Consider the following 12,515-nt stretch of genomic DNA (forward strand, 5'->3'; position numbering starts at 1 on the left):
AAATTATTTGTTAAGATAAAAATTTATTTAGGTGAATAATTGCCATAACCATGATAAATAATTAATTAAGAATAAACCCCCTTTTGCTGCCTTCTTAATCAATCTTCTTAATTTTCATTGCATTTCCCAAATTTTGTATTCAATCCATAACTTCAAATCTATTATGATACAATAGAGCAAAGAAATAATAATTATAAATTTTGAAAATAATTAAATAAAAAAATAAAAATGGGATAAAACTTATCCTTAAACAAAAGTGCCATTTTATATGAAATTGTACAAAGTGTAATAAAGAAGAAAACCTAAGATGATGCTGATAAGAATTCTATTGTTTATCAGGAAGATAACATAGGCTTAAACATTGAAAACTTTATTTTAGAAAATGAAAAACTTTAAGAGTCACTAAAATAAAAATCTGATGAGATAGAAGCTTTGAGAAAAGAATTATAAAAATATTCAGCCTCTCTTGTACATTTTTAAAATTAAGAATGCTAATTTGATTGCTTATATATTGAAAATGTGAGTTAGATAATTGATTCTAATTAAGTGAAGTTGTTTAACCTCTTAGATAAATAAAATACTCCAAAAAGCCTCGTAAAAGATGAAAAGCTAAATTTGAATATTGAGTATTTATTTATTTATTAGTTTTTTATATTTTTAATCATATTATTTTACTTTTAGCTTAATACATCATGACAATTTCAGCAAACAAGCATTGAAATAAGAAGTGGAAAATATATTTTTTGAAATGAAAACAGCAATAGAATCAGTGTTGAAAAATCAATTAAAAAGTGTGCCTTTTTTAAATTTCATAGCTGATTCTCAGCTTAAATGCAAAATAAGTGATGATGCTTTCTAATGTAAAAATTATTTACTCTCAAATTAAATAAACTTTTTGTTATTTTTATGTGATCAAAAATTTATTTATTTTAAAATCCTTTAGATAATTTTGTGCAAAAATAAAGTTAAACAGCTCCTAATTAAGAAATTTACTTGAATCCTTATCACAATAAGGAATTAAATAAAAGTAATTATCTAAATTAAGAGATTCATTTAAACACAAACTCTCCCCCGCAAAGTGAATAAATAGAAAATATAGCTTAATCATAAAATCAAAAACTTCTCCATAAAATAAGCTCATCTTGTTAAAAATTAGAAATCAAAAAAGCCTCAGAATTAACTTTTTTGAAAAAAGAAAATAATTAAGAGATTCAGCCTAAAAGTTTAGCATAATTAGATTAAAAAAATTCTAAAGAAATAGATAACTCATCTTAAGAAGGTATATATATTTTTTATATTTATTAAAAAATTTATTTTTCTTAATTTCATCCAATAAAATTTTAATGATAAAGTTTAACTTTTTTTGTTAAGTTATTTCATTTTTAAATAAACTATTTCTAATTTTTTGTATTAAAATACTATTAATATATTTATTACAAATTAAACGAATCTGAATTAGTTTTTTTTTTTTAAATTATTTTAATTCATTTTTAAAATATTTCTAAGTTCTTTCTTCTACTAAACTTTTGTTAATTTAATACAAATTAAACAAATCTTAATTGGTTTTTTAAATAAATTATTTCATTTTGAAAATATTTCTGAGTTCTATATTAAAATATTTTTAATATAATACATATTAAACGAATCTGAATTAGTTTTTTTTTTAAATTAATTTATTTCATTTTTAAAATATTTCTAAGTTCTTTCTTCTACTAAACTTTTGTTAATATAATACAAATTAAACAAATCTTAATTGGTTTTTTAAATAAATTATTTCATTTTGAAAATATTTCTGAGTTCTATATTAAAATATTTTTAATATAATACATATTAAACTAATCTTACTTAGGCTTTTTTTAAATTAGTTATTTCATTTTGAAAATATTTCTAATTCTATATAAAAATATTGTAATATATTACTAATTAAACTAAATATATATTTAAAATAAATAACTTAGATTCTGAAGATAGTTCTGAATCAGATTTAAAGAATTCAGAAGATAAAGATTTATACTCTGAAACTAGTATATCTAGTCATAAAGAAGAAAGCTCAAATAATGAAAATCATAATTCATTTACTAAGTGCTCTAGAGGAGAGTCTGAATTTTAGAGTAGAGTTTTTTTCAATTGAAAATATTTTGATAAGTAAATTTGTAAACTAAATATAGGAATTCTAATGATGGCAAAATTAAAGGATAATAGAAAAGAAATAAATGAAGCAATTAACTGCAAAGATATTAAAAAATTAAATAATATTAAAAATCATAATGAAGGGCATTGTAAATAAGTTTAATATATTGATTAATATTCTAACAAATATTTATAATAATATTAGATCATATGCATTTCAAAACAGAGAACACTTTATCAGAAAAATAAGGAGGAGAATTGATTTAATTTCATAAAAAAAAACTAAAAAATCAGAATAATAAAAGACCAAGACCAAGTATTATATTTTCAAGATGTCCATCAAAAAAGTTTTCTAATATTTCTCAAAAGAGTTTTTTTTACTTGGAGAATTTAGAAAAAATTAAATTATGTAAAATTTTTTCTATTATTTAATTGCCTCATGAATATAATTTAATTATAATAAAAGAAAGCCAAACGGATTTTTAACCATAGGATTTATCCCCAATTCATCATCATCATGATGATAGTTCACAAAATAGTACTCAAATAACAAGTATGGATTTCTGTGAAGCAAAACTTAACATAGAGGTTTTAAAAGTAGTAGATTAAATAGATTAAAAAAATTTCTTTAGTGATGAAGTTGTTAAATATTCTAGCAATAGGAAATCAGAATAAAGAACAATAGTATTAAACTCTTATTACTTTTATGTTTTCAGTTAAGATCCATTAGAAAAACATAAATAGTTTTTAATAGAAGATATTAGTAAAATAGAAATATGCCCTAATAATAATTAACTGTGTTCTATTTAAATCAAGAAATAATTCTAACTTATTATTGAAGTCCCGCACATTGAATTTTTTATTCAACATATACAAAATCACTTCAAAAATGTATTGAAAAAGAATTCGCCTGAAATTAAATTTTAGAGAACAGCTATTTACACAAATAATTGTCGTCTATAGAGTGATGTAATTGCTTAAAAATTTCTTGATGAATAGAGGTGTAAATAAGAGCTAACCAAAAGTTAGTCAGATTAAAAAAGTTAATTAAAAACTGATTCAGCTTAGCTTAATTTTAAAGAACAAAAAAATCATTGCTTCAAAGCCTTTATTACAAAAAACCCAAATAAGTTATTACAATATATTTAGAATGAGAACTGGGTAGAAGGTTTTCTTATTTTAGAAAAAGATAAAAGTGACTCAGCAGTAGGCGAATCAATCTTTTAAACAGCTGAAAAATTAGAGGTCTAAGCTAAGGTTGATTGTTTTATTAGCAATTAAAAAATTTTCTAATTTATTGACAATTAAAGCAATAACTATTTTATAAAGCTTAAATAAGATTTTGATATTCCAATCTTAAATAAAAATATTAATTGTGGTTATAAACAATATTTGAATCTCTCTTATTGCTTTAATTCTTGAAATTAACAATAATAATTAAAGAATGAACCCTCATAACGTTTAATTCAACAAGCAAGCAATTTATGCGTCTATTTGATTGATTAACTCTTTAAGAAGAATACATTTTAATTATTTATAACTGGTTCTGTTTCATTTAAAATTCTATAAGAATTAATTGCTCACTAGCTCACTCTCTCTCATTAACTAACTAACTAACTCATTCACACTATTATTTTAAGGAAATAAACTAACTTAATTTAAACATTTTATAAATAAATAAATAGATTTTTATATTCTTTAAAATTATTTTAACCATTTGTTTAATAGTTTATTTATTGCAAAATTTATTTTATTTTACTTTAGTTTGTTTAAAAATATTTCTTAACAGGGGAGGGGCTTGCTTATTTTTAAATAGTATAAAATAAAATCCAATATGCAAAAAATAAATTTACATGCTAAAAAATATTATTTAAAACTAAGCTTTAAAAAAAGTTTAATCCATCTATCCAAAACTAAATACTTTCTTAATGTTTATATAAAATAGTTTTTGAAATATTTATAATTTAATACTATCAATTTTATTTAAACACAGTTAAAGATAAGATTTTATTATAAATGAGATGAAATAATTTAAGTCAATGAAAATAAACTATAAAACGTTAACTTGATAAAAAATATTACTAAATATTTCTAAAACTTAAATAAATATTTCTTTTGATTTAAATATAATACAAAGAGGTAAAAAACTCGTTCTATCTGTGTTTGGTTTCTAAGTTATTCTAATTTTCGTAACATGTTTTAGTAATTCAAAAAGTAAAAATGTAATAACTTTGAACCTTAAATTTGTTAGAGTTTACAAATTATATACTTTTATAATAAGGACTTAACTTTAAGAGGCTAAATACTCAATCAGATAATAATAAAAGGTAAATTAGAAGCATTTTTAAAGCAAAAATCAATGATAAATACACCTCTTAATTATGTAGAACTAATTATTGCTCAAATTTTTAACTAGATTAATTTTTTTCTTCTTTTAAAATAAAAAATATGAAATCTAAAATAAAAAAAACAAAGTTATTAGTTTAATAAATGCTAAAAGATGTTTAAAATAAAATTTTGAGCATATTTTAAAATAAAATGTTAAGTTATTGACCTTGATTTAATATTTTTTGAGATATATTTAAGAAAACTAATAAATATATCAACATATTTTTTTGCAGAGATTAAGAAAAGTGTTTATGGAATGAAATTAAGTATGTATGTATGCTCTTTTATTGAAAATAGGTATTATGCATTAATTAAAATAAATAAAAATGCAAAACACTTTATTTAGATTGTTATCAAATATTATGAATATTTAAAAATAATTGTTTATTTTTTTAAATTTAAATAAAAAATAACTATTATTTATACTAAAGCTTTTATAAAATAATGTATGTTTATATTTTTTGTTGATCTACATATCTGAGTAAATACGAATTAATGTATGTATATGCACGCATCATCATATATACTAATCTTCAATATAAAATTATACAAATTTGTATTTAATTTACTTTATTATCATAAATAGATCAAATTAAAATATTATTTATGTAAAATAGCAGTACGTTCCGTTCCAACTAAGAGATTACAATTTACAAATTTATAATTGCTAAAATTTTAATAACTAGATATCACTATTAACGTATTTTATTGCTATATTTATGATTATATGTTAAAGATAGAGAGAAATAATATTAGCTTAAATTATTTCTTTCTAATTTTATTTTTTTTATACTAAAAATAATTAAGCAAAGTCATTTGTAACAAAATATATTTTTTGTAATATTAAATAACTGTAAAAACAAAGAGATTAAGAAATTCAAAAATTATATTGCTAGTCATTTATTCACTAAGTATTGCTATCAGCAATATATTTATTTAATAAAGTATATTGAAAGGAGATAAATAATACATGCTCTATTTATTTGTATGAACTTTTATAATAAAAAAATACTGGCTAAGTGAAAAATATTTTATCTACTTCGTATATTTTAAAGCATTTCGATAAAATAAGATAATAATAAAAGTAAAATTGTAACCGTATTAATAATTACAAATTGTAGTTTTAAGTAGTAATTATCTATTGCATAAATTTAATCCTAGATAACTTTGAAGAAAAGCATTATTTTAGATACTTCAAAAAACAAGCTATAAAATGAATCATAAATATAATTAATTATGCTATATTTTTTATTCGAAAATCCATTTTATCATTTGAAAATATGATTTGAAATGTATTATATAATATAGGATGCCTAAACCCTTAATAAATGAACTTAACTCTACTAAAAGATAATTTTTACAGTTAAAATATAAAATAATCTTTGCTATTAAAAATAAAATTAGTAATGATTTATAACGACTATCTGATTTATAAGTTAAATATTTTATATCTAATGTATGCAAAAGTATTTTTCATGTAATAAAATAAATTACTTTGTGTTTTTTTTAATTGTGATTAAATTAATTCAGTAATAAATTGGTATATTTATTTATATATTTAATTATTCTTATTCATATAATTTATGTGTACGTCACTTAATTTTATAAAGATCAAAATAAATCGCAATCCTTTTTTCATTAAAAAATTATTATATTCCTCATTTTCTATTTTAAAGATAACTTTTATATTTAGATACACTAAATACTCTTTGACTCTAAACAAAAATTCCCAAAAAACCATACCAAAGCTAAATAGTAATCTAAAAAATAATTTTTAAACTAAGATTATCTCTCTTATCATATAAATCACATGTATTTGTGCTATCAATAATCTCATTTATAAATATAGCATACTAAAAAATTGTGGTGAATTAGAAAGAAGACAAATTTTTAATTTCTCAACAATTTAGAATTCTTTTCCCTCTCATTACCTGATTGAAAATTAGGGGGAGTGTAAAATAGGGGAATATATTCAAAAATGAATGAAAAATAATTCATTATAAAAATCTGTTCATTTATTTTTTGAATATATTCCACTATTTTACACTCCCCTGAAAAATTTTTGACTTGAAAGTTGATAAAAAATATAATTAATCATCATGAATTAGAAAATAATAATCTCTATTTTAAAATAACTAAAAAGAACAAAAAAATTAAAGATAAAAAACAAGAATAGCTATTATAAACAAAATTTTCAACCAGCTCTATTATTATATTTTTCATTTAATATAAATTAAGCAATTGAGTGAAATGAATTATTTTGTTACAATTTACCTTTATAAACAAAAGTAAAATCTAATAAAAGTATTATAAAGTATTTGATTCTATGTCTAACTAAGTAAAATAACTATTTGCTGTCTGTTAATTTTGGTTTAAATAAATATTAATATCTTTATAAAGACGCTAATTATTGTATTACTATGTTTCTCAATTATATAAATTCTTTAATTAGCACATTTGAGGTTCTCAATTAAATTGTTTGTGGTATTAGAAAAACAAGTTATTTTAAGGAGTTAATCCATCTATATCATTCAAAAAGAAATCTGACAATCTAAAAAATTTATATTAATTATAAACATAAAAAAGAATAAAAAGCTAATAAATTTTTTTTGATAAAAATATCAAATAATTGGTGTCAATTTCCTTCCATCTTTCAGCTATAAAACTATAAAAAAGTAACACACACACAAAATATATCTACGCGAGATCATAAAATGTTAACTATGGAATAAATTTAAACAAGAGTTTTGCCTGAGTCAAATTAACTTATTTTACATACGAATGAACATTAAAAATTGGAATAAAAATAAATGGTTTGCTAGATTTATTCTTTCTGTTCTTAGATTCTAAATATCATATATTCTTAAAAGGAATTTAGAGAGGAAAAATTGAAAAAAATTTAAATTGAAGAAAAAGCAGAAGAGTAAGAATATAAATATTTTTTAGTCACACTATTTTGAAATTTTTTATTAAATTTAACAAAGGTTTATGAGTTTTGGCCTTATAACTGAAGAACATGTATCTATTCAGAGCATAGAGAATCAACTAAAAGAAATTTAAGTTAACTTAAACTAGACCTTAAATTTTAAAAATAAATATATTGAGGAATTGTAGAAGAGATAATCTCTATTAAAACAGTAAAATTATCTTTTTCAATCAAAAATAATGATGCATATAAAAAACTATGACAGTAAAAGAAGATTAAGTAAAAAATAAATTCTTATACAATATAAAATTTATTAATTATTTTAACAAATAAATAGGTGAATAAGATTACAATCAAAAAGAACTCATGTTGAATTTATAAAGTCTATAAATTGATTAATTATCTAAAATCGATCAAGCAAATAATTTATCTTCCACAATTCCTTCTTTATCTACTTTGAGCTCTTTAGGTAGACTGAGTCTTGTGTAGGAAGAAATTTTAGATAATTTAGAGGCATAAAAAGTTAATAGTAATTTGTTACAATTTCAGTAGTAACCTGAATCGATATTTATAATGAAAAAAGAAAACTAAAGTTCTAATCAGCCCGTCGCTTAATAATCAGAAACTGATTTAGATTTAGATTTTTTAAAAATTAAACAAAAATTATAAGGTGACTAGTAGGAAAATGATACATAAGAAGCAAATATGTTTTTTAGCGATAAAATTGTGAAGTTATCTAGATCTTCAAAAACTGAAGAGAATTTTATTTGTTTAGATAAAAATTACTTTTATGTTTTGAAAGACTTAAATTAATTAAAGTAAAATAAAAGATTTCCAATCAAAGATATCACAAAGATAAAAATTTCTTCTCATGATCAATGCGAGATTCAAATAAAAAAAGAATACTCATTAATAATATCTATCTCAACGAGATAATTATTGATAAATTACATCATTTCAATATTTAAAAATATTTTAAAAGTAAAACCTCCTCAAATTATACACTCCAAAATACTTGCTTAAAAAAGAACACAAAGTGATAATTTAAGCAATAACAATTTAATTTCTAATTCATAAGTAAGTCTTAATGGATTTTCAGCTAGTTAATTGTAATGCGATTGATAATCAAAAAGAACTTCTAATCAATTTTTTATATTAAAATTAATTATTTTATCCAAAATTAATAATTTATTCAACCAAATTATAAAACCATAATCAGTAAAAAATAAATAAATAACTAAGTATATAATTTTGAACTCTTTATTTATTTGTATGTTTGTATATTTTTTTGTTTGTTTGTTTGTTTGTAATATCATTCTAAATTAATTAAATATTTTAAAATATTTATTGGTCACTTAAAGTTGTTATAAATTATATGCAATTTTCTTAACTTTTATTTTCGAGCCATCAATTTTGTCTATTTGTTTGTTTTTTTGTTTGTTTGATGGTTGAAAATTATTTTCTGAGAAGCAACACTTTTTATAATACCCTACCTACTTAAAAATTAAATCTTTTTACTCTAACTTTATGAAAAAAACTAACTCATGAATGTAGCATATAATAAAATTGAATCTAAATTTTTTAATTTTTTGTAATACAAACCAACAATTAATTACAATTTTATAAATAAGGTATTTTTTAATTAATTAAAGTGATATCAAATTTTTAAAAAAGTAAGTCTATAAAAATGGCTATTGCTTTAACTTTCATAATATGTTTATTTTTAAAAATAGAAATTTAAGGTCATTAGAGTAAATAATTTTATAAAATTATTATTTAATAAGTAGTTGTTATATATAATACTAATTTACCCAAATTTATAAAAAATATTATGTTAATAAACAATAAAAGAAATAAAAAGATAAAGATTATACAATTGTATGAAGATAATTAATCTTTATTAGTTTTTAAAAAATTTTATTTTCATTCATGAGTAATCTTTAAAAAAAGAACTTTAATACAGCAAATTTAGTTTCTCCAATAGTACTTAATTCTTTTTATTTTTAAGTATTCAGTATAGATTCATAATAAAATAACAAACATTCTAAGAAAGGAAATATTAAAAAATATTATGCACTGTAATAAGTACCATGTGTTCAATTTAAATCATGAACAGATTCTAACTCATTATTGAGATAAAAAACATAAAAACTTTTATCTATTATACTTCTAACTGCTTTTAAAAGTTATTATTATCTAAGAATTCACCTGAAATTATATTTTAAGAAATCTATACAAATGATTAAAAAAGAGAGAGTGAAATTAAGGTCTAAAATTTTGATCATCAATAAACAAGCAAATAACAGTTTAACTTAACTGAGTGCAATTTACACAATTATTAAAAATTGAAATCAAATGAGAAAAATTATAATCAGCAGTGCTATCACTAATTAGAAGTTTTTATTATAATAAATCAAAACATTAATAATATAGAATAGATTTAAGAAGAAAATTGGATATAAGGTTTTCTTATTTTAGAAAAAGAAAAAAGAGAGATTTTAGTTTTATTTTATGCAATAAATTTTGATTGATGAGACATAATAACTTATCAAATTAATCAGTTGAAAAAACTAATTAATTTGATTATTTTTTAAAGAAAATAAATCAATAAGTTTATAAATTTATTATGGAAAGATATAAACAAAAAATTTAGTTTTGGTATTATTAGTTTGTTTTATCAAAAATAAACAAAGAATTTATATCTACTTATACTCTAAACTCATTATCTATATGAAATATTCAAGATATAAATTTATTTTAGAAATTTTAACTAGCTATCTATTTAAGTCTTGAAATTAATTACAATTTTTTTTCAATAAGGTTATTTATTTTGCTCACTCGAACAATTTAATAAACAAGGATTGTTTTGCTATGTTTCATAAAAATAATATATCTATATATTTTTTTATGTTATTTAATCTGATTGATTTTTCATTCATGCATGAATTTGAATTTTAAATAAATTACAATAAAAGTAGAGAGAGTTAAATCTCTTGTTCTGCTATCAAGTTTAAGGATAAGACTTAAGAAATTAAAAGATTTTAGTGATATTTAAAACCATTTTTAAATTAACTATAAATGCACTATTATGTTTTGAATCTAATTTAATAGTTATAGAATGTTAATGCTTGAATTATTAATAATAATAAAAATAACCAATCAAATTTAAAAATCTTAAATTTCTTTATTTAAATCCTTGAAATTAAAAATTATTATAAAGAGAAGATAGATAATAAAAAATAAAAGCATTAAAAAAAAGTCATAATTTAAAAAAGGATATTTATTCTTAATAAAATATATTTAAAAATATTAACTTTTAACTATTAAATATTTGTAAAATATACATAAAATAGTAAAATATTAATAAACAGATAGTGATGGATTCAATATAAATAAGCTAAGATTATACATTTTAGAATTAAAAAACTTAACATAGCGATTAAAATTTTGAATAGAAATAGATACTTTGTAGAGTTTATAAACTTAATGCATATATTCTAAATACTCTTTACTCTCAAAATGAGTTTAGGCAAGATATTTTGAAAAGAATTCAGCTTTTACAAGAACCTAAAAAGTACTTTTTTACCACTTTTTTTCAAGTCATTTAATAAAAATGAATGTATTGATAGATTTATCAGTTTTGGTCTAATTGAAGAAGAAGAAATCTCTTTTGAAAAAATTGAGCAATAACTTATAGAAATTTAGATTAACTTAGAACAGCTATTAGATTGTTAGAAATAGAAAATAGAACGATTAGAAGAAAATTAATCTCTTTCTAACCAATAAAATTCACTCTTTCACTCTAAAACCACATAATTTAATAGAAATTCTTCTATTTAAAAAAGATTCAGTAAACAAAAAGTAACAAAAAGACTTATTAATTTATTTTTTATTTAATTTATAATAGGTGAATAAGCTTAAAAAGAATCAGACGAAATCATTTTCAATTTATAAAATGAAGGAGAAGAATTTTAATTTTCCAAAATGGAAAAACATTTATCTTATAATAGTGCTTCTATTTCTACATTAAGCTCTTTTGGTAAACTAAGTATTGTATAAGAAGAGGATTTTGATAATTTTGACATTTAATTCACCAAAGGTAAGCTATTTGCAAAAGATTAGCATAATTAAATATAAATTTTAAAAATAAAATAGATAAATCAAATCAATCATCCAACGATCAGATCATGCATTACATTGATTCGCAATAGGATCTAGATTTTTTAAAGATAAAAAAAGAATTTTAAATTTAGTATTAAAAAGCTATTAACTAAGAAAATAATACATTTTTTAGTGATAGTATATTGAAAATTTCTAGATCCTAAAAATCTGAAGAATAATTTTTATGCATAGATCAAAGTGGTTTTTATGTTATAAAAAATTTATAGGATTTGAAAAAAAATAAATCATTTCCGATAAAAGATATTACAAAAATAATTATATCAGCAGAAGATATCTGCGAAATTGTAATAAAAAAATAATATTCTTTAATAATTAAAACTTCGAAGATACAACTCTTAGTGGATTACATTTAAAATATTTTTAATAAGTTCTACAAAATAAAACCTCCATAAATAATATCATCTAAACTAATTATCCAAAAAAATAGGCTAAGCAAAAATTAAAGTTAGTGCAATTTGAAATCTGACTTATAAACAAGCCACAACTATTTACTATCAAATTAATATAAAAGTGAAAAAGTCCTTCCAACATTATTTAAAGAAAGTTAGTTTTAAGAAAGTGAGCTACAAATAAAATGATTTTTTTTTGTTGTTGAATTTTTATTAAAAATATATTATATAAATTGCTGCTTTATTTTATATTTATTGATTTGCTATAAACTTGATAGAATTTAGAAAGATAAATTAAAAAAATATTTTAATCTATTTAAAAATTTTTCATATTAATTATGTTTAATTAACTCATATTTATAATTAAAAAACAAGTAATCAATGGTTGATTTTTAAAAATAAACAATCAATAAATAAAAAATATTTATATTTCAATTGATTAATGCTTTTATAGCTTTTTAGTAATAGCCTTTTAAATTGTGTGAATAAAACTTTTATTC

General features: G+C 19.7%; 3 protein-coding genes across 3 annotated transcripts; all 3 read left to right on the plus strand. All coding sequences in view use genetic code 6, as the record gives it.

Moving 5' to 3' along the window:
- Positions 1–228: 228 nt before the first annotated feature.
- Positions 229–3,552, plus strand: TTHERM_00122120 (hypothetical protein; the record flags this gene model as incomplete). The annotated part of the gene is made up of 7 exons (XM_001010808.3): positions 229–626; positions 682–860; positions 944–1,279; positions 1,959–2,111; positions 2,169–2,279; positions 2,336–2,539; positions 2,597–3,552. The coding sequence occupies 7 exons, from the start codon at positions 229–231 to the stop codon at positions 3,550–3,552; spliced, it is 2,337 nt and encodes a 778-aa protein (XP_001010808.3).
- Positions 3,553–7,081: 3,529 nt separating this feature from the next.
- On the plus strand, positions 7,082–8,566 carry TTHERM_00122130 (hypothetical protein; the record flags this gene model as incomplete). Its single annotated transcript, XM_001010809.2, has 3 exons — positions 7,082–7,441; positions 7,503–7,723; positions 7,782–8,566. Exons 1-3 carry the CDS (start codon positions 7,233–7,235, stop codon positions 8,564–8,566), a joined length of 1,215 nt encoding a protein of 404 aa, XP_001010809.2. The 5' UTR covers positions 7,082–7,232.
- A 2,255-nt stretch (positions 8,567–10,821) lies between these two features.
- Positions 10,822–12,092, plus strand: TTHERM_00122140 (hypothetical protein; the record flags this gene model as incomplete). The annotated part of the gene is made up of 5 exons (XM_001010810.2): positions 10,822–11,018; positions 11,074–11,294; positions 11,352–11,543; positions 11,600–11,910; positions 12,054–12,092. 5 exons carry the CDS (start codon positions 10,822–10,824, stop codon positions 12,090–12,092), a joined length of 960 nt encoding a protein of 319 aa, XP_001010810.2.
- Positions 12,093–12,515: the final 423 nt, after the last annotated feature.

The sequence above is a fragment of the Tetrahymena thermophila genome (genome assembly GCF_000189635.1).
Source record: "Tetrahymena thermophila SB210 genomic scaffold scf_8254752, whole genome shotgun sequence".
In the NCBI taxonomy this organism is placed as follows: Eukaryota; Ciliophora; class Oligohymenophorea; order Hymenostomatida; family Tetrahymenidae; genus Tetrahymena; species Tetrahymena thermophila.